The following is a 26,661-nucleotide window of genomic DNA, read 5'->3' on the forward strand; positions in this document are numbered from 1 at the left end:
AGTTCAATATTTAAGCAAAATCCAGGCATTAAAAAAAACGATATTGAAATTTTAACTTGTGCACAAAAAGATGTTATTGTATACATTTCAACAACATTGAATTCCCGCCAATATTTATCGACAGAGTTATCGGTCCTGAATAGGACTGATATAGTTGGGTATGAGTACGCTGTCACGGGGTATTTGATTTTTAAAAGATGTGCATGTGCTATGCAAGAACCGAAGAAAGATAGATCTATATGTTTGACAACAACTGATCAGGCAATTCGCCGTTTCGGAATTTAATGCATTCTGGGTTATATTTTCAAAAGCGTACACCAAAACGTTGTAATTGGTCAAAAACGTTCTAAACAATGGAAATTCAACCAATAACGTAACGTTATTTTCATTTTGGTGTACGAACAATAATATTACACATAGTCCTTTAGATTCTGAAAAGGCGAATTGAGTCGTTTTGGGCACCCCTCGGTTGGCCATTTAATTTAGAATTAATTTTCATGGTATATGAACTCAACATTTATTTATACTTTGTTAAATTGTTTTTACAAAATATCAGACAAAACTATTTTTAATTATTTACATAACTATAATACATGATCATGCAATATTATTAGTTACTCGGATCAACAGTCTGGGTTCCGTAACAAGGACTCTACTGTAAATCAGTTACTTATATTATATGATGAAATTGTGAAAAATCTTGACAAAAGGAAGTGTGATGTGCCAAAAGCATGTGATCGGGTTTGGCACATGATACCGTTTTGTATAAATATAAATATGGGATAAAGGGTAATTTGCTTAACTGGTTCAAAAGTTATCTTTCTGATAGACAACAAAAGGTTGGAGTAAATGATTATTTTTCAAATTGTAATACTGTCAATAAAGACAAGAGCCCCTCGAGGGTACATCTTGGGTCCTTTTCTGTCTTTGTTGTTTGTAAATGATATAGTAGATGTAGTTAAAAGCAAAATGATAAAACTGTTTGCAGATGATACTTGTTTATATTGTGTGGTAGACTATTATAAATCATGCAGCAGCTGATCCCTTAGGGCAAGATCTAGAATTATTAGATCAGTGAGCAGGAGATTGAGGGTGTAATCTTCAATGTAGACACAACTTTAGATCTATGTACGTTACGATAAAAAGTAATGTTGATGTCACATCATTATGCATGAATAAGGCACCTCTAGAAAATATATCCGATCGAACATAACATCTTGCCATACATGTAACCCTATCATCTGATGCCAGATCGACAAGTCAACTACAAGATATTTATACAAAAGCTTGTAGACGTCTAAACATTATGGGATATTTTAAAAACTAAGATTGATAGACAGTCATTTGAAAGACTTTATATTGCCTTTATTAGACCCATTTTGGAATATGGGAACAAAGTTTTGGATAACTGAACAAGAGAAGAATCAGATCTAATTGAGTCTGTACAACTATCTTCTGCTAAAATGGTATCTGGGCTTCGAAAGGGAACACCAAGCTATATAGATGGTAATTATATACAAGGAACTAGGTTTGGGATTGCCTCTAGAATAGGCGACAGAAAAACAAATTATTGTTTCTTCATATCCATAAAACCGTTTCTGAAAATATTCCTAATTACATTGCTGCTAATGTCTTGTCGTATGCAAACACTTTTGTCCAGAGGGTCTGAGAAATAAAAGAGGATTCAAAAATCTTCAGTGTCGAACCACAGACTATAAGAACAGAATTATTCCACATACTCTTGAAAAGTGGAGTTAACTTGCGATGATCGAGAATTAGAAAATATTATATAAAGCTTTAAAGGATTCAAAAGAAAGTTGAATGAGGATATAAGTCCCTGTCCAGTTTTCTTTTTCCACTGGTTCACGAAAAAATAATATAATTCACTACCAGTTAAGAAATGAGGCTGAGTGGTCGACATAAAACATCACCTCTTCTGTGATCATTTGTCGACCGGACAGCTCTGTGTGTGCCTATGGAGACCCGACAGAAGATAATTTTTATTTCTTTTATGTTTGTCCTGGGGGCTGGTCATTTTGAAATCATACATACAAAATTTCTTGATCCCCCATAATATTTCACTATTTTTATTTGACCCCCCTGTAAAAACATTTAAAAAATGTGATACCCCTCTATTAAACATGCCAAAATTTAAACATGCAAATCACTTATCATGTTATTTCAAGGAAATATTGAAAATGAAATATTCTCAGTGGATTGAGTCCCAAAACTTATTTGAGGGAAAGTTGCCTTGAAATAGGGCTCTTCCATGAGGCCTCTTCCATGACTATTAGTAGGTAGAGAAAGCCAGTGCTTTGAGTAGCTTTTTCTGACTTTTTTTTCTAATTTCCTATATTGGGCTATTAAAGAAAACTTGATTCTGAGTAACTCTGTAAAAAATATACATTAAAAAGTAAACTTTTTGAAACGGTAACAACACATTATTTATATATGTCCCTCTCTTGAACGCTGCTTAATTTAAATTTTACGTATGGCCTTATTGAAACCTCCATTGAGTCGCTAAACTTTTATATGGATAGTTCATGCTTTCAGCTTGAACAATTCAATTACTCATTTATTGTCACATTTCATTCATAAATGTGTGATATTAACCTCAAATTTTTGATTTATTAGCCTAAAAAGTACAAATTTTGAGGGATTGAGAAGTATAAATGGACCCAAAGGGCTCTTGTAATGAAAACAAAAAGATACATTGGCAATAATGCTTGTTAATTTAGTGATCGACGTGAGTGAAATATAACAACTGAGTTATTCGGATTATGAAGCACCTATACATTTTATATAGGACAAAATGACACAAAATGGCAGCTTCCTACATCACCAAAGTATTGTGATGTCTTGCTTAATTGTATATGAATGGTTTTAAAAATACATTTCGATTTGACTGTTGTAATGTTCTTCTTGACATTTTGTCTCTTGAAGTATGTGAACTACTTATTTCCAAGTGCAAAAAATATTGCTCCCCCCACTTTGAATTTATAAAAAAATTTGAACCCCCCTTATCCACATATAGAAAAAAAAAACTTGACCCCCCCTGCATTTTGACCAGCCCCCCTCCTAGATAAAAAATGATAAGTCCCTAAAAGTAAACATGCCAAAAATTAATTAACGTCCGTTGTACTTTATTTATGCTGTTTTTTTGGTCTATACTTACGTCTAAATGATTCTATGAAGATCCAGACTTCCAAAGTCATTTAAGTCTACCGGAAACATAGGATGTAAGCAAAAGACCGAAAAAATCAAGGTAGCGTCATGTCTGACCTACAACGATCTATCGTTTTAACAGTCTAAACATGCTAAAGGAGATAACGTAAAAGGAAACCTTTTTACCATTTAATTTCTAGGAAAGGGTTAGTGAAGAAGATCACAAACTTTGCACTTGTTTTATTTTATACAGTGACAGTGTTAGTCTTTCAGAGCAGTCCCTAGTCCAAATAATTATGACGTCTTGATTATTTGGACTAAGCAGTCCCCGTTGTCCGTTTGCGCCCAATACACTTTCGCACCCAGTAGAATTATTATTTTAGAAGTTTTACCCTTGTCCGTCTGCACGTACCACAGAAGTTTGAAATCCTGGCAATAAAGGTGTATACATATGCCAAACTCGACTATCACAGTAGAGCTTCTCTATGCTATGAAACATATATATACGCAATGTTAATTACCACAAAACACAGATCAAGTTTGAAATTTGGTGGCATCACTTTAACCGTTCTAGAGTTATGCCCCTTTATAAATAGAAAAATTGCTGAATTTTTCGTTTCTGTTCTCTCACTTTAATTTGCCATAACCAAATGTTATGAAACTTATACACAAAATTATACTTATTACCACAAAACTTAGATCAAGTACAAATTTGGGTATTGTCACTTTTACCATTCTTCAGTTATGTCGATCCCTTTATAACTTTATATGATATGCAAGCGGGGGCATCATCTGGTTGGTTGGTTAGTTGGTTGACTTGTTTACTAATTAAACACATGGGATAGGGTCTCTTGTTCCCCATTTATTAGATATATTTTTATATGTATGTACCAAAAAAAAAAAAAAAACCTGATTAACATGATTAATGATTGGGGAATTATTATATGAAATGATTTTTTGTTATCAATTTGATGATTAATTATTAAAAGTTAATTACGTGTATGTATGATTGCTGCTAACTGGTATTTATACACAGCTAAATTTGGTATTGCTGATTTTTGAAAATCATGATTGTTGTTTTAACCTGTTTTGATGTAAGTTAGCTTGGTATGCATGCTATGATTTAAAGTTGAAGACTTTAAATGAAAACACAAAAGATAATTGCTTTTAACTGCTTGGTCGCTCTGATCCCGCTTTTTTTGATACAAAGAAAAAAATTATATTTATAGAAATATTCTTACCAAAACATGATTGACAAATGATTGGGAGTTATTCAACACAAAAAAAACAACGTCAGAATCTCGCTTTATTTAAATACAATGAAAAAAAAACTTTATAGTAATACACTAACCAAAACATGATAAAGATTTATTCAACACAAAAATAAACGTCAGAATCTCACTTTGTTTTGAAAGAACTAAGAAAAAAATATTTATAGGCTAGCAATATACACTTACCAAAACTTGATTACAAAATTATTGAACACAAAACCAATAAAAAGGGTGCACACCTGTCAGACTTGGGGTCAATTACATTGGAATGTAATTAATTGAATTACACATTACATTGCAAAAAATTATCAATTACACTAATTACCATTACACAGTTTTGGCAATGTAATTAATTAAATTACAATTACTTTACCAAAGTAATTAATTAAATTACACATTACATTTTATCAGAATTGTATAAACCAATATGTTATGTACAATGTAAATATATATAACTCGTCTCAAATTTGTCCCAACAATGTTAAATCTTCTTCCCTCAGATGAATTTGACCTCTTGATTCTTTATATATATATCGCATGAGCCAAGGCTTCGTGTTGAAGACCGTACTTTGACCTATAATGGTTTACTTTTATAAATTGTGACTTGGATGGAGAGTTGTTTCATTGGCACTCATACCACATCTTCTTATATCTACTGTAAGCTTATGTGACAATTTGGATGTAAAGTGTTTCATTTCCTTGATAACTTGTATTTTTTGTCAGCTATTGTCTACTGTCATTTAATTTCTAAACTTTTCAATTTTAACTTTTGCCAAGCTATATATATGTCAAAGGCAACAAACATCACTATGGCATTCGTTTTTTGTTTTTTTTTGCATTTGGTCAAATACCATTGAATTTCCTTTAATTAACAATGATTAAGGTAGCCAACTTAGGTTGTTAACTTATTGTCTTCTCATTTTTAAGAAGAAGGATTTCTTTGTAATTTAATTAAAAAGTTTTATATAAATTACAAATTTATTTTGTTCTTTAAAAATTTAAAAAGAAATATATAGTTGTCATAACATTGAAAAAAATTGAAAGTATAATGCTTCATATATTTGTATACATCTACTAATTAGATAAAATACATGTAATAGTTTACATTGACCCTAGGCTGTTTTACACACATATTAATCAGACTAATTGCCATTTGTTTTTACAGCTGATAATTTTGGCCTACTTCGATTCTTCCAGCTCGGGTTACTCGAGTTAAATTTTTAGGTTTGATTGCGCATGCGTCAAAAGCGTATCAATCGAATCAAAAAACTCTGGTGGAGAGTTACTCGAGGTCCATTGTTTACCTTAACAACATGGATGAATTTACGATACTAAACCATATTTTTAGTGATGATGAACAAACGATGGCAATTCAGTATATAATTGATTCTAACCAAATCTTAATACAATTATTGACAACTTTGTTGCCCAGGGACATGATTTTGACAATAACAATTAACAGCTAAAAAATAGCCGATAACAATGAATAAAATACGTCTAGAACACAAGAACAGTAAACGTCACCTTGCGCCCCCCCTCTGAAAACTATACCGGAGGTACACATGTGTATATTTTAGCGAATATTTACAATTGATGGACATTGATGTAATACAATAGATATATATTGTGTTTTAATGTGACTATTGTAATTGAACACTTAAACTTCTATTTCGTCACATAAAATAGCTTAAATCCATTTAAATCGTAAAAAATGTATTTTCGAAAAGCACTCACGTCTCTTTCGTCGCCATCTTGCCGTTTAACTCGAATCGATTAAACCTGGTCAGGGGCAGGGTTGATATCGAGTTAACTCGAGGGTTGTAAAATGATCAAACTCGGGTACTTCGATTGCAACCTGAGTAACTCGGGTTACCCGAATTGGACACATCGAAGTAGGCCTTTATTTCTATAAACTTATTGTGTATACTAATTTAACAAAATTAGTGTGTGCAAGGATTTAAAACATTTTTACCTTCATGTAAGTCACAAAGTCAAACTTCCAGATATTTTAGAAGTACATTGATGGCAATTTGCTCTAAAAGTTTCATTAGGATTTGTTGGTTTCTCTTTAATATATGTGAATGAAATATTATTTTACAATTAATATTAACATAATTTCTTATGATTAACATCAAAAATTACATGCACATGTAATTGAAATGTAATTGAAAAGTAATTTAGCATTACATGCTTTTTTCAATGTAATTAATTAAATTACCATTACATGTAATTTAAAGAATGCTCAATTACACATTACATTCAATTACATGGAAAATTGTAATGCATTACACTTAATTACAATTACATTTTCAATTACCCCATGCCTGGCACCTGTCGGTCAGAGGTACTACTTGTACAAGTAATTTTTATTTACTTGAAGAAGTAAATATAAATATACTTATATAAGTAAATTTGTAGGATACTTATACAAGTGTATTTTATTTACTTGTATAGGTAAATAATTTTTTGGCTTAGTTATGTCCCTTAGACATTCAGATTTTTTTACTTATATAAGTAAAAAAGTCATCCTATCTTCTTTTCTTGAATTCTTAGGACTTCTTTGCTCTAATAGAATTTTAAATTGTCTGTCCTTTGCAGATGTCTTTACTTATTAATTAAGTGTAATTTCATGGACAATGAAAATCTCATTTGTCTGTTATCTTCAGAACACTGCTCATTTACAAGCCCCCAAGGGCAATTTTTGAAGGTCTTGTGCAAATACTTAAGATCTTTGCCCAATCAGTTTCTTTGTTGAATTAATGAGATGAAACATTGAACTCTAATAAAAAATTATGAGCTAACCTGGGAAAAATCATTAAAGGCACGTTTTTACATCTCAAAACTTGAGAATTTTTGTTGGATTGTAAAAAAAATTTACTCATACAAGTAAATTTTTTAAGAAAATTAAGGGGAGATTATTCAAACATTATAATTAACTTATATAAGTAAATTTTTTTTACTTCTTCAAGTAAATAAAGATTACTTGTACAAGTAGTACCCCTGACTGCCTGTAGGGCGGGAACAGACTATGGGTGCCAATGTGTAGGGTGCAAAAGTGAAAGGGGGGCAAATGTGAATGTGTTTTTGGGTGAACGGACCCGGATTACCTGATAATTAATTTAGGAGATGTATTGTATTTTAAGCTCCAACAATAGTCGCCATCATGTAAAATTGGAACCATGTTTTTTGTCATAAATTTTTAAACTACCAGCCGCTTTCATTCAAGATGACTTAGTCCAAAACTCTAGAACACCTGTGTGGACTCATCATTTTAAAACTGATAAGTCCACAGATGCATTCTTTTATTGTAATACTAATATTGTTAGGTAGTAATTTTTAAATTGCTATACAAATGTTAAAACAAAGCTTTCATACAATTAAAAAAAAAAGGAGTCCCTTGACTCTCCTACTATAATTAATTCAAGCTAATAATTGTTGGAACACCCTCAGACCAACAAGAATGTGTGTTCTGGTTGCATGAGGCATTGCTCATGAATATAGAATAGGGTTGGTAGGTGGTTTTTTTTCAACACTTTTACAATAAGTGCTGATTAATCCAGATGATTTAAGGAAACATATTTTTTTCACAATTCTATAACCAAGATTTTGGGATATATACACGTACATGTATATTGGTTAAAGACAGCTTTTTTACCCTTCACACAAAAAATAATAATTTTTTTATTTCATTTTATTTTGTGGGGTGGGTGGGCAAATAGTTGGGGAGAGGGTAGGACAACCAGAAACACAACTATTTTTTTTTTACCACTTCATCATATCACCATGATCACTAAAACTTTTTTTTTATTTCAATAAAATTCAAGATGCATGTACAGTACATGGTGTGCATGTATAGGCATATATATTATTAATATAATAGATAAAAAGATAAATTTTTGTGTCACTGTACACATGATACAAGTAACATACAGTCATGATACACCTTATTTTTATACGGCCGCAAATCGTATATTGGTATGATGTTGGCCTTGTCGTCGTCGTCATCGTCCGAAGACACATTGGTTTTCGCATTCTAACTTTAGTTTAAGTGAATGGATCTCTATGAAATTTTACCATAAGGTTCAATACCACAAAAGGAAGGTTGGGATTGATTTTGGGGGTTATGGTACCAACAGTTAAGGAATTAGGGGCCAAAAATAAGCATTTTTGTAACTTCCAGACATAACTTGTGTGTTAGTGTATGGATCTCTCTGACATTGTACCACAAGGTTCCATATCACAAAGGGAATGCTGGGATTGATTTTGGGGGTAATTGCCTCCAAATTTTAGGAATTAGGGGCCAAAAAAGGGGCAAAAAACAAGCATTTTTCTAGTTTCAGGACAATAACTTGTGTGTAAGTGTATGGATCTTTCTGAAATTGTACTACAAGGTTACATATCACAAAGGGAAAGCATGAATTGAGTTTGGGGGTAATTGCCCAAAACGTTTAGGAATAAGGGGCCAAAAAGGGGCCAAAAATAAGCATTTTTCTAGTTTCTAGACAATAACTAGTGTTCAAGTGTATGGAACTCTCTGAAATTGTACTGCAAGGTACCATACCACATAGGGAAGGCTGGGATTGATTTTGGGGGTAATTGCCTCCAAATTTTAGGAATTAGGGGCCAAAAAGGGGCAAAAAAAACAAGCATTTTTCTAGTTTCAGGACAATAACTTGTGTGTAAGTGTATGGATCTTTATGAAATTGTACTACAAGGTTCCATATTGCAAAGGGAAAGCTGGGTTTGAGTTTGGGGGTTATTGCCTTAAAGGTTTAGGAATTTGGGGCCAAAAAGGGGCCAAAAAACAAGCATTTTTCTAGTTTCCAGACAATAACTTGTGTTCAAGTGTACAGATCTCTCTGAAATTGTACTGCAAAGTACCATACCACAAAGGAAAGGCTGGGATTGATTTTGGGGGTAATTGCCTCAAAATTTTAGGAATTAGGGGCCAAAAAGGGAAAAAAAACAAGCATATTTCTAGTTTCAGGACAATAACTTGTGTGTAAGTGTATGGATCTTTATGAAATTGTACTACAAGGTTACATATCACAAAGGGAAAGCGTGAATTGAGTTTGGGGGTAATTGCCCAAAACGTTTAGGAATAAGGGGCCAAAAAGGGGCCAAAAATAAGCATTTTTCTAGTTTCAAGACAATAACTTGTGTTCAAGTGTATGGAACTCTCTGAAATTGTACTGCAAGGTACCATACCACATAGGGAAGGCTGGGACTGATTTTGGGGGTAATTGCCTCCAAATTTTAGGAATTAGGGGCAAAAAAGGGGCAAAAAAAAAACATGCATTTTTCTAGTTTCAGGACAATAACTCATGTGTAAGTGTATGGATCTTTATGAAATTGTACTACAAGGTTACATATCACAAAGGGAAAGCATGAATTGAGTTTGGGGGTAATTGCCCAAAACGTTTAGGAATAAGGGGCCAAAAAGGGGCCAAAAATAAGTATTTTTCTAGTTTCCAGACAATAACTTGTGTTCAAGTGTACAGATCTCTCTGAAATTGTACTGCAAGGTACCATACCACAAAGGGAAAGCTGGGATTGATTTTGGGGGTAATTGCCTCAAAATTTTAGGAATTATGGGCCAAAAAGGGAAAAAAAAACAAGCATATTTCTAGTTTCAGGACAATAACTTGTGTGTAAGTGTATGGATCTTTATGAAATTGTACTACAAGGTTACATATCACAAAGGGAAAGCTGGGTTTGAGTTTGGGGGTAATTGCCTTAAATGTTTAGGAATATGGGGCCAAAAAGGGGTTAAAAACAAGCATTTTTCCAGTTTCCAGACAATAACTTGTGTGTAAGTGTATGGATCTTTATGAAATTGTACTACAAGGTTACATATCACAAAGGGAAAGCTGGGTTTGAGTTTGGGGGTAATTGCCTTAAATGTTTAGGAATATGGGGCCAAAAAGGGGTTAAAAACAAGCATTTTTCCAGTTTCCAGACAATAACTTGTGTTCAAGTGTATGGAACTCTCTGAAATTGTACTGCAAAGTACCATACCACAAAGGGAAGGCTGGGATTGAGTTTGGGGTGATGAATCATAAGGGGGTTCAACAAATTGGAGGGGGGATTTTTTTTTCCTTTTTTTTCTTTAAAATTTTCCATTTTAAATTGGTTATTTCTGATTTATATATAAAAGCAAATAATAATGATATGGTTTGAATAGGTAAATTAAAATTTTTTAAGTTCTTAGACCACATTCATTCTGTGTGAAAAACCTATGCTGTGTCAAATATTTAATCCCAATCCAAATTCAGTGCTTGTCAAGCTTGAATGTTGTGTCCATACTTGCCCCAACTGTTCAGGGTTTGACCTCTGCGGTCATATCAAGCTGCGCCCAGCAGAGCATTTTATTATAGGAATTAAATGTGATGTATACATGGTATACTGGTATCGGAAATTATATCAAATGTCAGATTGTCTGGTACAAAGTTCAAAGCAATCAAGCATTTTTACCAAATAATTGAAAAAATTACACTATTTTTTCGTTTCATAGATATAAGAAGATGAGGTATGAGTGCCAATGAAACAACTCTCCATCCAAGTCACAATTTGTAAAAGAAAAACCATTATCAATATAGGTCAAAGTACGGTCTTCAACACAGAGCCTTGGCTCACACCGAACAGCCAGCTATAAAGGGCCCCAAAAATGACTAGTATAAAACCATTCAAACAGGAAAAACCAATGGTCTAATCTATATAAAAAACGAAAAACACTTATGAACAACATCAACAAACGACAACTACTGAACATCAGATTCCTGACTTACGACAGGTGCATTTTAACCAAATAAATGAAAAAATACACTATTTTTTTTTCAACATGTCCAATATTATTTAAAACACTTTAAATTCTTGTTCATTCATGCCATATACATGATATAATACACATGTATGATATATATAATTATCATTGATTATTAAATTGATACAGAAAAAAAGTCAAAAGTGAAAATCAAATTGACCAAATTGTTAATTAACTAGTATACTACTTGGATTCATTTATTTTCGTGGTTTGAGGTAAATTTGCTATTTCGTGGATATTTGAATTCGTGGTTTTGGCAAAGTCTGCATATATTCTTATTGAAATTTGTGTTTCGTTGAGTTTTTAAATTTGTGGTTCCCCAGTACCCAGGAAATTCATGAAAATTGATATCCAACGAAAAATAATGAATCCAAAGTAATCTGAATGATGTTTTGTGTTCTTATTGTATTACATGTAACATGCTTTAGATTAACATGGTTAATAATGATTTATCACAATGTATTTTTGAATAGGTGCTGAAACATGGAAGGCAGCCTTACCATTCCTAGTCACATAGAGGACCTGACAAAATGTATGTATGAACTACAACAGGACGGAAAATTCTGTGATGCAGGTCTCGAGTGCAAAGATGGCGTCATATTTGTTCATAAACTTGTTCTTATGGCATGCAGAAGTCCATATTTAAGGAATCAATTGGTGTCTGAAAGTGAAGGTGAAAGAGTTTATGTCAGTCTAAAAAATTATTCATTAAAAACAGTATGCTGTTTGGTGCAGACCCTTTATACCGGACAGATAAATATTTCCCAGGAGAATGAAGTAGATTTTAGTCGTTTGTGTGAGATGATAGGGCTTGACAAAATAAAATCTGCTGCTGAAAATTTGATTCAGCATGATCAAAATATTTATGAGATCGAAAGCATAAACCCATTTTGTGCTGTTCAAGTTGAAGAGGAAGTAATAGAATCACAGGATGAGATTACAGCACTTGTGGCATCTGTCAATCATGGACCAGATGACAACTTAGTTGACAGTACAAACACTGTTGATAATGTAGAGGATCTCAACTATGACAGCAGTGATGTAAAAGTTGGAAGTGATATGGTTAAAAGGAGTCAAGATTCAGAAGGAGAAAGGGAGGCAGACAAATCTTTTGATCCGCCCACCATGCCCACAAGAAGAGAAACCAGAAGCAACAAGAGAAGAAAAATTTTCCATAATGAGAACACATCACAAGCAAAAGACAATGCCACATCATCTAATGTGGCAGAAATATTGACCATTGCAAGACAGTTGTCTGGAATAGATGAAGCACAGCCAACTAAACCTGCTTCTTCTTGTCGAGATCAAACTAAATCCAGTTTATGCTCTCTATGTACAAAAGAATTTGTCAATGAAGACGAAAATGTAACAGATCCAAGCAAGAAAGTTTGCACAGAATGTATGGTTTTATTTAGTGGAGAAACCAATGATGACCAAGAGGTGGGAACTGAACCAGACCAAATACAAAGTTACAACAGTGAAGATGGTGGAGAACACAACAAACAGGTATTAGTAATGATAATTTAAACTTTTTCTTATACAATTTTTATATGACCAGTCAGGAGACTTATTGAAATAAGTGACAATTATTTAAGTAGCAAATTCGAAGTTTTGTCACAAATTGTGATTTTGTAGTTTTACCAAAATTTTAAACACATGGGTTTTGGATATATCTTTTCATTAGTAAAATTGAAAAAAAATGAACTTTTTGCTTCTTTTAAGCAGCAAGGTTTATGCCTTTGATGCAATCATTTAGCTGCAAATTCTATTTTAGTTGAAAAAATGCTATAAAAATGGCTTTATATAATGAACTGATACTTTCTTAACAGATTTTTCCCAGTAGTGGGAGTATTTTTCCTGTATAATTCAAGGTTTCATCTTATAGATTATGTAATAAAATTCTACTGTTCGTTATCAAAATTTCACTGTTCAGGGTTGTTGAAATTAGTGGGGTTATTAAAATAATGATACTTAAAGAAGTGATTTTTTGGAAGGAAATTGAGGTATGATACTTAAACAAGTGATTTTTATGTCATTATCCTAGATTTAGTACAAGATCATCATCACCTGACATGACCCGGTCATCCTATCAACACAGATGTTGGTTCTGATAATTTTAGCAACATAATTAGTCCCTGGATCATTAGTATTCTATATTTAAAGCTACAATAAAATTAAATCACTTAGTCTAGTGATTAATTTGTACTACTTAATAGGTTATTAAAGAAAGACAACTCTTACTTCCAACCTTTATGGACATAATGTTACTTGAATCAGTGATTTAGAAAATTACTCATTTAAGTAAGTCCCCTGACTGATGACCGCAAAAAATTTGCATTCTTATAATGATATCATGTCGTCATGGGCGTCGTCGTCTGAAGACACATATATTATGGTTTCCGCATAATAACTTTAGTTAAACATTGTGAAAGTGAATGGGTCTCTATTAAAGTTTACCAGAATGTTTAACACAACAAAACATGCAAAAGGAAAGTTGGGGTTGGTTTTAGGGGCTATGGTATCCAGGGTATCAACAGTTTAGGAATTAGGAGCCAAAAACAAGCATTTTTGTAGTTTCCAGAAAATATCTTGTGTGTAAGTGTATGGGTCTCTCTGAAATTGTACCGTAAGCTTCCATATCAAAAAGCATTCAAAGGGAAGGTTGGGATTGACTTTGGGGGTAATTGTCCCAAATGTTCAGGAATAAGGGACAAATACATGCCATATTTTGCCATTAAAGGAGCACTATATATGGATCCAGTCCTCAAACTTTAACAGGCATCAAAATAGTGCTACATATACATATACATACATGTGTATAATCATGATAATCATGATGATAATTCATAGCAATATGTCATGTATGTGCAAGACCAACTTAGCCATTTTGACTTTCACCAAACATCTCTCAGATTGTATATAGAAGCATATACAGTCTGCGACGTTAAGAGATAGCCCAAAGCCCCTGTCTAGTAAAAATCTAATCGGACGTGTGCAGAAGCACTGGTGATTGCCTGATCGGTCTAGTGAACATCTGAAATCGTTTGGGAACTTGTAGCAGGTATTTTATTGCATCTATGAGAACAAGTTACAAATTTGTCGCCGACCTTGTTTTCATCCGTTTACTGGTATCTCTAACTTATATACGTTTTCCAGGCCTTCTCTAATCAAAGGGAACCAGTTGTCAACGCAATATAACTAATTACCAATGAAAGGGAGAACGAGGCTCAACCATGTGCTTGCAATAAACACAATCTATAAATACCACTCAATGCAGGGTTCACCACAGAATGAAAATCAAGGGTAGGGTAGAAAGTTCTTCAAATCAGAGATTTTGTGTGGTGTAGTCAAATCTATTCCTTGTGCATGAATTATTAATTATATGCCTTACATGTATTTGTCATATATATAGCTAAATTGGAAAGGGGGTCTCACACAGATTTTGTAGTTGGTCCTATAAGTGGTCACCACACTTTTAGGAACATATTAAACAGGGAGAGTAAACACCTGATGTGGCTTCCCAGATTGCAGGAATATTCTGACAAATTTTATCTAAATTGTCTTATGTAAATCCACATGGTAAAACGGTCTAAAAAGATAAAGAAATTAATAATAAAAAAAAATATTCAGTCACAGAATTTCAGTCATTTCAACCAAATTAAGCCTATCTAGCTGTTTATAAAATCATATGTGTTATGTAGAATTTTGTTGAATTAACTCCCCTCTTTTCCAATTGCAATACAATTATGTAAAGGAATTATATATCCAGTTTTACTCTTTTCCTACTTTAAATGAGTTTTAAGATAAGGAAACTCCTATCCCAGATGTATAACTGTCTAAAAATAACCAGACAATGTTTGTCTGTTATTTAGGTATTACCAAGTATTTTCTCGCCAAAAGAGATTATGTGACATCGTTGTCAACAAAAGGACCATCATGACCATGTGGTCAGGGAATCCATTTGTTTTCTGGATCTAGTTAGGATATAAACATTCCATTTAAGGTATAGTCAAACATACATGTATGCATTTATAAAATAACTATAGTTTGCAAACAAGTTTTACTTTTCAAATTGAAGAAACCTGGTCATGATCGTTCATTGGTTGTTACCTTGTTCAACCATGCGAGACCATGTAAATAATATAATCAGCTGTCAGTGTACATCCCTTGAGGCAATTAACAATAATTCAACTTCTTAATTGCTGCTAACATGATAATTGGATTAGGGATATTAGAAATTTAACATCAATCTATTGAATTTTGAAGTGAGGTGGACAATAAAATAAGTGTGGCGCTGGGAATTTTAACGTGGTGCTAGAATTTTAGCGTGGCACACTGCAATCCTTAAATAGGTTGTGGTGATCCCTGCAATGTAAACAAGGATTCGATTTTATTCGATGCCAGGGGCGGGTCCAGGTGAGGGCGTAATGGGCTTCACCCCCCTTTAAAAAAAAAAAAAAAAAATCGTAATCTGCTAATATTGTATTGAATATGGCAATTTATCATATTCATTAATTAAACACATACTCTGAAAATGGTTCTAATGAATCCACTCTAGTCTAACCATTCATTGAAAATGAGAGTCTGTCAGTATTTCTGTGTTCATTTTAGGTTTTGCGTTAAGGTACATTTATACTAGTAACATGCATGTACATGTATATTTGGTATAGCATTTTTAATTCCCATCTGGATAGCCTTTGGTAGTATCATATTGTTTCAATATCCATTAGTGAGTAACTAAGTGACATTGACCTACATTTTGCCATGAAGTTCAAGCACCATATTTATTTATGTACCATATACCACCTATCGGAACTAGACAGTGACATGATTGCTTTAATTTAGTACTGTAGTACAATGACGTCAATTTTTTATATTCAATCAGGTATTCCACATTAAAGCCTACAATATTTAGAACGAAAGAATTTATACTTCAGTGTTTGTTTGTCTTGTATCATATGGTGTCGTTCAACGAAACCAGAACTTAATCTAAAATAGAGAGATATTTATCAGTCTGGCTACTTCATAATTTTATGCTAAATTGTTGAAATCCAGGAGCTTCTGAGCTTCCCCATGGACCCTCTACCAGGGCAACCGTAATTTCGCCTCCCGTTCATAAAATCCTGGCCTAGGACTATTGAAATGTTAAGTAACGCCTTATACCATAGAATTTGGAATTTCTCGTTATTGTCAACTGCTGTGTAAGATCCATCCAATCATTTTAATACACCATAGATAATTAATGGAGAGAATTCGGCACAAAAAATGTCAAACCCTGACACTTTAACTATAAAATATACATGCTCCAAGTCAGGAACCGTTACTTTAGTGCATTTCACAATTACTTTATGTTTTTTAGCAAAAAAAAGGTCCAAAATATTTTTCGCCTCCCTCCGCTCGGCTAAAGATTTGATTCTACCCCACCTCTTTCAAATATCCTAGAAACCCCCCTGGATGCTGAAATGGTAACAGGGGGCTTATCCCAGGTGAAAAGTTGAAAATGCCTACACGAATAACTGGAGAAGTTTCGAGTTGATAAAAGCTATGCTGAAAAATGATCTATGCATTTTTATTATTTCAAACAAAATTACGGAAAGTGAAGGAGGGTGTTGATAGGGGTTTATAGAATAGAGAATATTTGTCAAAAAAACATAAAGAAAATATTTGTTTTTAGAGACAAATTGACCAACAAATAAAGAATTGAGAAAAATGAGGTGTTAAAATATAAAGAAAAATGGCATAAAAAATTAAAGAATACGGAAATGAAGCCCCCCCTCCAGAGAATTAACTTTAATATTAATCCTTGTTAAGACTAAAAAAATATGAAATATTAGGAATAAACTGGTTGGGGACATCCATTAATAAGGGAATTTTCCACCAAAAAAGTAACAATCCCTAGGTTGAGTAATAATTTACATTTTTTGATAAGTTATATTCACTTCCAGATACAAAAATGTAACCTCAGAATGCAGGATTTTACGTCTAATTTTCCAAAATTTTCTTGTTTATTAGACTCATCAAGGTATGAAAAGGAAATTTTCTAACAACACTGGTTGTAAAATGGTCACATTTTCATGATTTTGGTGGCAGTTTTTGTAATTGAATTAATTTTCAACTTTATCATTTTACCATTTATATAATTTAATCATGTTAATACATGAATTAGGTAATGAACCAATCGAAGAAATATTTTTTTCATTATAAATTATCAAAAAGGATGAGTTTAAAAGCAACTGTGAATACTTCAAAAAATTGTTACTGATTTTTTTGAGACATTTTTATCATTGTTTATAGTTTAATGTTTAACAATAAATAATTACATTAGAATGATTAGATGTAGGTTTCATTATAAAATGTTATTTTGATTGGCTAACAGCAATCTCGCGTCATTCTGAAATTAACCTTCATTTCAAATTGAATTCATTGTAACATTCATGTTGACACACGATTCCACAATAAAATACACAGGTAAATAAAAGAAAAACTGGATAGTAATTGTGTTTTCTTTATAAAGATATTTACACTGAATTCAAATCAGAACTCAACTATGATATATTTTGTGTCTTGTTATCATGTAAATGTAACCAAACTGGCAGTAGTTGTTTTGAATATGTGCCTAGTGTTGTTGTTCTGAATGCAGCAAAACAGGCCACTGTTGAATGCAATAAAAGTTTACAGTAGAATATTGCTTTTTATATTTAAAAATTTGTATAATGTTCAAAATTAAAAAGTGCATGTATAGCTACGTCACACGTTTTCACACGCTTTTTGACATGTCATGATTTGTCATTGTCAGAGGTTGGCAAATATGTATATAACATGTATGATACATGTAGGTTAAATTTATCATGTTGCAAAAAATAGATCTGTGTGCATTTATAGCAAAATGTAATTGAAATTGCACATGTTGCAGATGTATATATACATGATATATTAGGTCAAATAAAATTACCATCATGACCATGTTAGTAAAAAAAAGTAAGGGTATGTAGGGATTTTTTTTTATTTAATGCTTTTTTTAACATTGAGTCCACAGGCATTATATATATGAGAGCAACGTTCCGACTTTAACAGTGCTTAATGAAAAACAACAAAAAAATCTTTAGGGTAGCTGTAGTCTATTGTTAAGACTAAAAAGTAGGGTAGGTAGGGTAACTGGAACCACACATATATTTTTATTTGGCCTTACATGTAAAATTGAGAATGGAAATGGGGAATATGTTATTACATGACAAACATGTATAACATGTGTAATACTGTCGATTCATTTATTTTTGTTGATAATCAGTTTTTGTTGATTGACAAAACATTGTATTATCTGAATTCTTGGATATTTTATTTCCTGGGCTTGCCAAAGTCTGCATACTAGACTGTCAGGCAATATACAATATGGACTGTTGATAAAAGTTTGCTTATATACAATGTATATATGTTGGTATTAAAACGCTATCACTATATGAGTATAATTTTCCTGTAGGACAAGTCACATGACAAAAAGTTTTAAGTTGAGTTTTGATCCCAGATTAAAGTTGAATATACAAATATATAAGAAAAAAACAAGCAAATACCAAATTGAAATTACATATATATATATATGTTTATATATAATCATGATAATATATTATATGCATTTCCTTAAAAACAAATTAAATGAACAATGAACAGATACATTGTACATGATATTTTCTTTTCAAAATTTATACACATGACACATGATATATGTACATTTACATGCAGTAATGCACTGATTCTTCTGTGGTAATTAGACATTTAGGCTGATTCAGCCTAATATTTAAAAGGTTATGTACACAAATCCATTAATCCCCACTTACACTGTATAAGATTTAATGTATCAAATATTGTCTCATTTTTGTAAACAATACATTCAGGAAGGGGAAATTTAAAATTATTTTGAGAAGGATCATGAGGATAGATATACAATGATGTAAGGAGGTTTATTTGAGAAGGCATTTTCATTCCCACCTCTTGCTATGTTGAAATATTCATTTGCATTCTACATACATGTACAATGTATCATGCACAAGACGTTTTTCACTGTTTTTACCAGGCCAGAATATTTATTTCTAAAATTTCCGTGGCCACCCAAGGAAAGTGAGATTTTGCTATAAGTATTTATGAAAATGTCTTGATTTTAATAGCAGGTACCTACCGTAATTGTGATTCAAATACCTATTACTATTAAAAAAATACTTATTAATCACTTCCTTTTTATATGCCTGTTTACGGGACGTATTATGGTATACCATTGTCCATCTGTCTGTTCAGCCATCGTCAATATGTCGGACATAAAGGGAGCTACCATTTGATTTTTATGGGGGGGGGGGGGGGGGGTATCATGAAAAATTTTGTCCTGCATTTTTTTTATGTTGTAATCTCTGTCCTGCCTTTTTATTTTTCACTCTAGTCGGTCCTGCCTTTTTTTTTATTACTTTATCCTGATTTTTTACATAAATTGTCATCCTGTCTTTTTTTTTTGCACAGTTGCTCATCCTGCCTTTTATTTTTACTCAAAACTCCTGTCCTGCCTTTTTTTTTTCAAATTTCATCCTAGCCCCCCCCCCCCCCCCCCCCCCCCCCCCCCCCCCCCCCCATAAAAATCAAATGGTAGCTTCCTAACTCAAAAATGCTTTAACCAATTTGGATTACCGGTAAACTTTGGTGAATTGTTTTTTTCTATTGACTTCAGCTACCTTTCGTTTTTTATAAATTATAGATTTTAAGTTTCAAAGTTGTAGGGTTTTATTCATTAAAAAAAGGGGGATTTTCCAGTTTTCAGACAATAACTCAAAAATGCTTTCACCAATTTGCAAGAGATTTTGGTCAATCTTTTGACGTGAGCTCTCTTTCAATTTTAATAAATTTAAGATTTTAGGTTTCCCAGTTATTGGGTTTTATTCATTAAAAAAAGGGGGATTTTCCAGTTTTCGGACATTAACTCAGAACCTTTGGTCAATTATTTATATCTATTGATGTAAGCTCTCTTTTGATTTTTATAAATTTTAGATTTTACATTTCCAAGTTATTGGATTTTATTCACAAAAAAAGGGGGAATTTCCAGTTTTCAGACAATACCGTGGTACCTTTTAAGTGCTTTGAGCAGTTTTCATTAAATTTTGGTGCCTGTGTTATTTTTTATTAAGATAGCCTCCCTTTAGTGTTTCATAAATTTCTGATATGACAGTGAGAAGTCATTTAACTTTATTCTTAGAAAATGTGATGGGCCTATCATGTGCTCATGGCACAACTGTTTATTAATAAAGCTAGAGTTGATTCCCTTTCTCCCTTTTAATAATCACTTCTATCATGATTTGAAATATTAAAAAAACAAACACTCTTTCAACTGATTTTAATGATTGGAAACGGTCCTTTTATAAATATCAAAAATGAACGCCATTTTGTAGATAACAACTTCAAAATAGACATTTTTTTACTTTTGAACCAATCATGCTAATATATATATAAAAAGAAGATGTGGTATGATTGCCAATGATATAACTCTCCAATAGAGAATAAATGACACAGACATTAACAACTATAGCTCACCCTACGGCCTTCAACAATGAGCAAAGACCATACTGCATAGTCAGCTATAAAAGGCCCGGAAATGACAATGTAAAACAATTCAAACGAGAAAACTTATGGCCTAATTAATGTATAGTAGACACCTACATATGCAAAATGTTAAAAGTGTGAAAATTGAAAAATAAATTAATAACCTTGAAAGACTAAAATTTATTTTACGGAAGAAAGAAATAAACCAATAGCATGAACAGTAGTACATGTGTTACATGTTTTCATCAAGCAGAGGGGTCAAACCACCAACAATCATTTTCATTTGAAAATGCATGTTGAAGCTTAGAAATATAAAATTCAGAATGGAAATGGGGAATGTGTCAAAGAGACGACAACCCAACCAAAAAGTAGAAAACAGCACAAGGCCACTAATGGGTCCTCAAAACAGCAAGAAAATCCTGCACCTGGAGGTGGGCTTCAGCTGTTTATATAATGATTCACAGTGCTTGAACTGCAAGTAGATGTATATACAAAAAAAAATGTACATCTAAATTAATTTAATATTCTTCAAAGTCGAACAGAAAATGAATTTTTATTGTATTTTCACTAGAACTTTTGAGGGGAATATACTTTCAGCTTGTATGTAGGTCTAGTATACATGGTATAACATTATTTGTAAAAAATCTGAAATCTCAAAAGAACTTCCATATCAAAAATTTGAATGAAACTTATACAGAATTAAGAAAAACAGGATAAACATTTATTCGCAAAAGTGTAAGTTCTGCAAGAACAAAGTGAATTTGAAATTCTGAATGAAAAACAAAGAATTTCAATCTGATTATAGGATAGTGTTGATTTGGAAGAAGAAAGCTTCAAGAAGACCTGTGAAGAAGGATCACAACTTCCAGATGATGGTGAAGGTGAACCATTACCATTATTACAAGAACAGATAGACATTGATGGATGTAAAAAAAATGAAATATCTGACAGAAAGCTTAGAAATAAGAGCCAATCAGATAAAGGAAAGACAGAATCAGGTGAGACCAGTCAAGAAAAGTTGTGGCATTGTAAAAAGTGTGAATTTTCAACAGGTGATAAGAAGGAACAAGAGAGACACAGGAAACGTCACAATTACATGGAACAAAAACTCAAAATGTCTAAATTATGTAAACTTCCAAAATATTCCTGTGATGAATGTGAAAATGAATATAAATCAGAAGTTAATTTACAAAGACATAAAAAATTACTTCATTCGAATAAACCTATATTGAGATGTTTGCTTAGAGGGTGTAAATCACGTTTTGTGGAAGAATCTGTCCTACAAAAACATTTGTTATGGCACAATTCTCAAGGTGTACTGAAATGTAGGAAATGTTCACAGGTATTTGTACTTAAGGGTGCACTAGAAAGACACGAGGATTATTGTATCAGAAGAGTAATGTTCAGATGCGATATTTGTAATAAAGTGTATAAAGGCCAAAAAGATCTTGCTGACCATATGAGACAAATACATGGTCAAGTTAAAGGCTTCAATTATTGGAAATCTGTAAACTTACAACAACATGACCAAGGGCATGATTATGACGATGCAGTCACCCCTAGTGAAGGACAAGTAACGAGTAAGAAAGAAGGGATAAATCTAGATGTTAAAACAACTGAGCATGAGTGTAATGTTGGGGAATTTGTAAAAAAGATGAACTCAATTTTACTCACCCAAAAGAATAAAAAAAAATTAAGCCAGACAAAAGACGTTTACAGATGTACAAAATGTGATTTCGCAACAGAAGATAAGATAAAGTATAACAGTCATAGAGGGCACCATAATTACATAATTCGCAAGCAAAGAAGTGCAGAACCCCAATCATATACTTGTGATAAGTGTGAGAAAGAGTATAAAACTACACTTGCCTTGAAAAGTCATACAAAAAAGGTGCATACCAGTACTGTAATATTTGAATGCCCACAGAAAGGTTGTTTTAAAAATTTTACAAATCAACACAAGTGAAAGGACCATTTATTAGAGTATGAAGAATCTGGTTTATTCAAATGTGCAAAGTGTGCAAAATCATTTGTTACTAAGCATAATTTGAAAGAACATGAGGACAGCTGCATTCCTAACAGAATAGTACCATGTGATACTGCTCCTGAAAATAGAGGTGAAATCGATGCTGGTGATGATGAAGATGGTGATGATGAAGATGGTGATGATGATAGAATTGATGAGGATGAGGATATTGAGGGTATTGTTAAAACGTTAAATAAAGCCATTAATAAGAAAAGAGTACAGAAGAAAGTTTTTAAATGTAAAAGATGTAATTTTTCAGCAGAAGATAAAAAGTATTATTCAAAGCATTTAAGTCACCACATTTATTTAGATAGGAAGCAGAGAACAAGTGTTTCTGTACCACAGATGTTTATTTGTAGTTATTGTGGATTGACCTTCAGGTCCAAATCAGGACTGATTAGACATGAGCTCAATTATCATTCGGACCAATTTTATAAATGCAAGGTTAAATCATGCAGAAGTGGATATAAGGATAAACAACAGTTAAAAGAACACACATTGAAGCATAAACATAGTGGTCTTTTGAAATGCACAAAATGTGACAAGAAATTTGTTTATAAAAGTAGGCTAACGCGGCATGAAGACTCATGCATAAGGAATATGACTACATATGAACAGGCTCAGTGCCACATATGCGGAAAGCAGTTTTTGAGCAAAGCAGGTTTGATAGTTCACATGAGGCAACATAAGGATGGCATGCTTAATTGCTTTTGTGGAAAAATATTTGACAGCAAAACACATTTTAATAAGCATAAAAAATGTCACAATGGTATTATGCTTAACTCATATTGTAAAAAAGACATTTCCCAAGACAATGAAAACACATCGAATTTAGATGAAAAGGAGGATAGCACATCTTTAAGTTCAAGTGCAAAGTATATTTCACAAAGTACTAAAGCAAAGCAAAAAGTATCAAATAATGGAAATGTAGAGTGTGTAGTTGAACCTGGTAATATCACAGACTTTCACAATTTAACGTCGATTCAGCAAGAAGTGTCTTCAAACGGTGATGATAATTGTGGAATGACATCAGAAAATGATGACGATAATGAGTCAGATGGGAGTAAGGAATCTGACATGACATCTGGCAGTGAAGAGGATCCTAACATTGACAGTGAATGAGTATATCTTTGATATATGGCAAAGTGAAGATACATGTATTAGTGACTGTACATAGTGACATTGATTAGTCTGAAGAACATGTAGATTGTCTGGACCATTTGAGTATTTTGACCATACGTGTGTGACCATAACCATATGGGTATATACTCGTTTGTTTATTAACAGGACAGACCATACGAGAATTCAGACCATATAGATATTTTATAATGAATTAAAACATTTTATTAGACACAAATCCTTCTCTGAATCAGAATCGGTTCAAGTCATAAACTGAAATTCTTTATCTTCGTTACATTTTGTCTGCATCTTGGTATATTTGTTGCCTTGCTTTTGCTATCGATAGTAAATTGTAAGAACCCTTAATCCTGTCGAAAGTTTAGTCTGTACATAAAACCACAGGTGTTTTGGGGTATGGACAATTTTTCCCCCAGCATTTAAATAAGTATTTAAGTATCTCAACTTTTTATGGCTCTTATTGCATTCTTTTTGAGTGGATTTTAGTATGCAGTGGTACCACCTTTTATGTATTTTTATGCCCCTGCCGTATTGGAGGGGCATTACATTCCACCCATGTCTATCCCGAAATTGGTTTCTCTATATTCAGTTTACCTCATAAAAAAACTCATCATAAACGTATAAACCAGGATTGAAATATTGTATTTGCGCGAGACGATGGTTTTGTCTACAAAACACTCATCAGTGAGTGACGCTCAAATCAAAAAAAGTTAAAAAGGTCAAATAAAGTACGAAGTTGAAAAGCATTGAGGACCAACAATTCCTTAAAGTTTTGCCATATACAGCTAAGGTAGTCTATCCTGAAGCTGAAAAGCCTTAGTATTTAAAAAATTCAAAGTTTTGTAAACATTTATTTTATGATTATGACCATACATGTATCAATGTTAATTCATGTCGACACAGAAGTGCTGACTACTAGGCTGGTGATACCCTCTGGGAATAAAAACTCTACCAGCAGTGGCATCGACCCAGTGGTTGTAAATAAATTAAAACATAACTAAATTTGTATTCTTTTCAAACGGGATGTATAAAGACACACACACGTTCATTTTCATCGATAAAGAGGTAAACTAACAATTCTTCCGCCTGTCGATACATTTAATTTTGGCATTGCACAAGTCATGTCTTATATGACTGTCCATGGTCGTTAAAATATTATATCCCTGGGATGTGTTTTAGTTGATTTAAGTCTCTGATGCATGATTTTTTATTATTTTGATTGTTTTGGCTTTTAAAGGAGACGTGACACGATTTTTTTTTTTATTAAATTAATAAATATTAGTCTTAAAACATGTTTTGTCCAATTTTGCTGATCAGTCGGCATTTTTCTGGTCAAATAATCCAGCGCTTGTTATAATGAATGATTTTTAATTAGATAACGATCACGTGATCGTGCTTACGTCAGTGGTAACAAGCTGGGAAAATGTCTCTAACTGGACGATGTCAATACACTATGGACGATATTGACAACACTTTTCCCGATTACTGACAAACTATGAAGACAATTGACCTCATCAATTTGAGCCATTGTGTGTGGAAAATAACCAAGAAAAGGATATTAATACTTCATGCGAAGAGTCCAACAACGACGATTTTTCAGACAATACCGACCGGATTGTTACTAGACATTTGGTTTGTCTGATGAATAAATTAAATAGACCGCTTTCTGCATTTTTTTTATTTGAATAAAACTATACTTTTAATCATGATTGAAAATATAAATAAACTAATTATTGATGATCAAATTGTTCTTTTTTTCCTCTGTTACGGTAATGTTATAATTATGTGTGCGCCAGAAGCAGAAAAAAAATGATAGTAAAAGTCAAATTAGACGTTCGCAAAGTGTTTTTTTTGTTGGTTACATAGAGACTTTTAATAGGTATAAATTATCACCAAAAGTTATGTTTATATTTTTTTTGGTTGGAAACCATACATCACACAAAGGATTTGTATAGCGAAAAATCCTTTATCACACTTTTTCTGCATTAGGACATTCAATTAACAATTTTATTACTTTTCCCCCTTTTATGTAACCAATTCAATTCAATATTTTATTTACGTCTCACCTTATGCATAAAATTACACAATACAAAACATGTATTGGAGGCTGTTGTTTTAGTGATTAAATATTGACATACTTGACCAGGTGAAAGGTAAGAAGGCACCTGTAGTGTGATTTAGTCACGTGTTATGTTATTTACCTTTTAAAACCATACATTTTTGAAGAAACACTATCTTGTGTTGAAATAATTAGTATAGTTATACCACACTTCTATTCTAAAGTATACTATTCCATCCAGACCCTTATAAATCTAACTTCAAATTTAAGGAATTGCACAAAGTAAATTCAAATTCACTTATTTGACTTATTCCCACCCTCTCTTCCAAATATCATTTATCAATCAATTTGTTTATTGCTACCAGCAAAACACTTGAGTCCAGGAAAATATTCGCAACACATAATGTTATTTTTCAAAATATTTCTTCTAAAAGGGGTCATTTGAATAAATGTTAGATTTTCAATCGGACTGAGCATGAAAATGTTCACATGTTACATACTTCTGTCACTTCTGTCTTCGAGAACATGAGTTGTGTATTAGCTGTACTTGGTTTTAATCTAGCTAACAATATTTGTGCGTTGTCTCTATTGTTGTAACGTTTAGTGG

General features: G+C 32.6%; 1 protein-coding gene across 1 annotated transcript in view; it reads left to right on the forward strand.

The window, feature by feature from the left end:
* The first annotated feature begins 3,259 nt into the window (after nucleotides 1-3,259).
* The window catches only part of LOC127712214 (zinc finger protein 11-like), a 43,031-nt gene continuing 19,629 nt past the window's right edge, over nucleotides 3,260-26,661 (forward strand). Inside the window, exons 1-2 of the mRNA XM_052218520.1 lie at nucleotides 3,260-3,371; nucleotides 11,733-12,765. Coding sequence (XP_052074480.1) covers nucleotides 11,743-12,765 — 1,023 coding nt within the window. The 5' untranslated portion in view covers nucleotides 3,260-3,371; nucleotides 11,733-11,742. The remainder of the gene's footprint in view (nucleotides 3,372-11,732; nucleotides 12,766-26,661) is intronic.

Source organism: Mytilus californianus, unplaced genomic scaffold, assembly GCF_021869535.1.
Source record: "Mytilus californianus isolate M0D057914Y unplaced genomic scaffold, xbMytCali1.0.p SCAF_8, whole genome shotgun sequence".
NCBI classification, from domain to species: domain Eukaryota; kingdom Metazoa; phylum Mollusca; class Bivalvia; order Mytilida; family Mytilidae; genus Mytilus; species Mytilus californianus.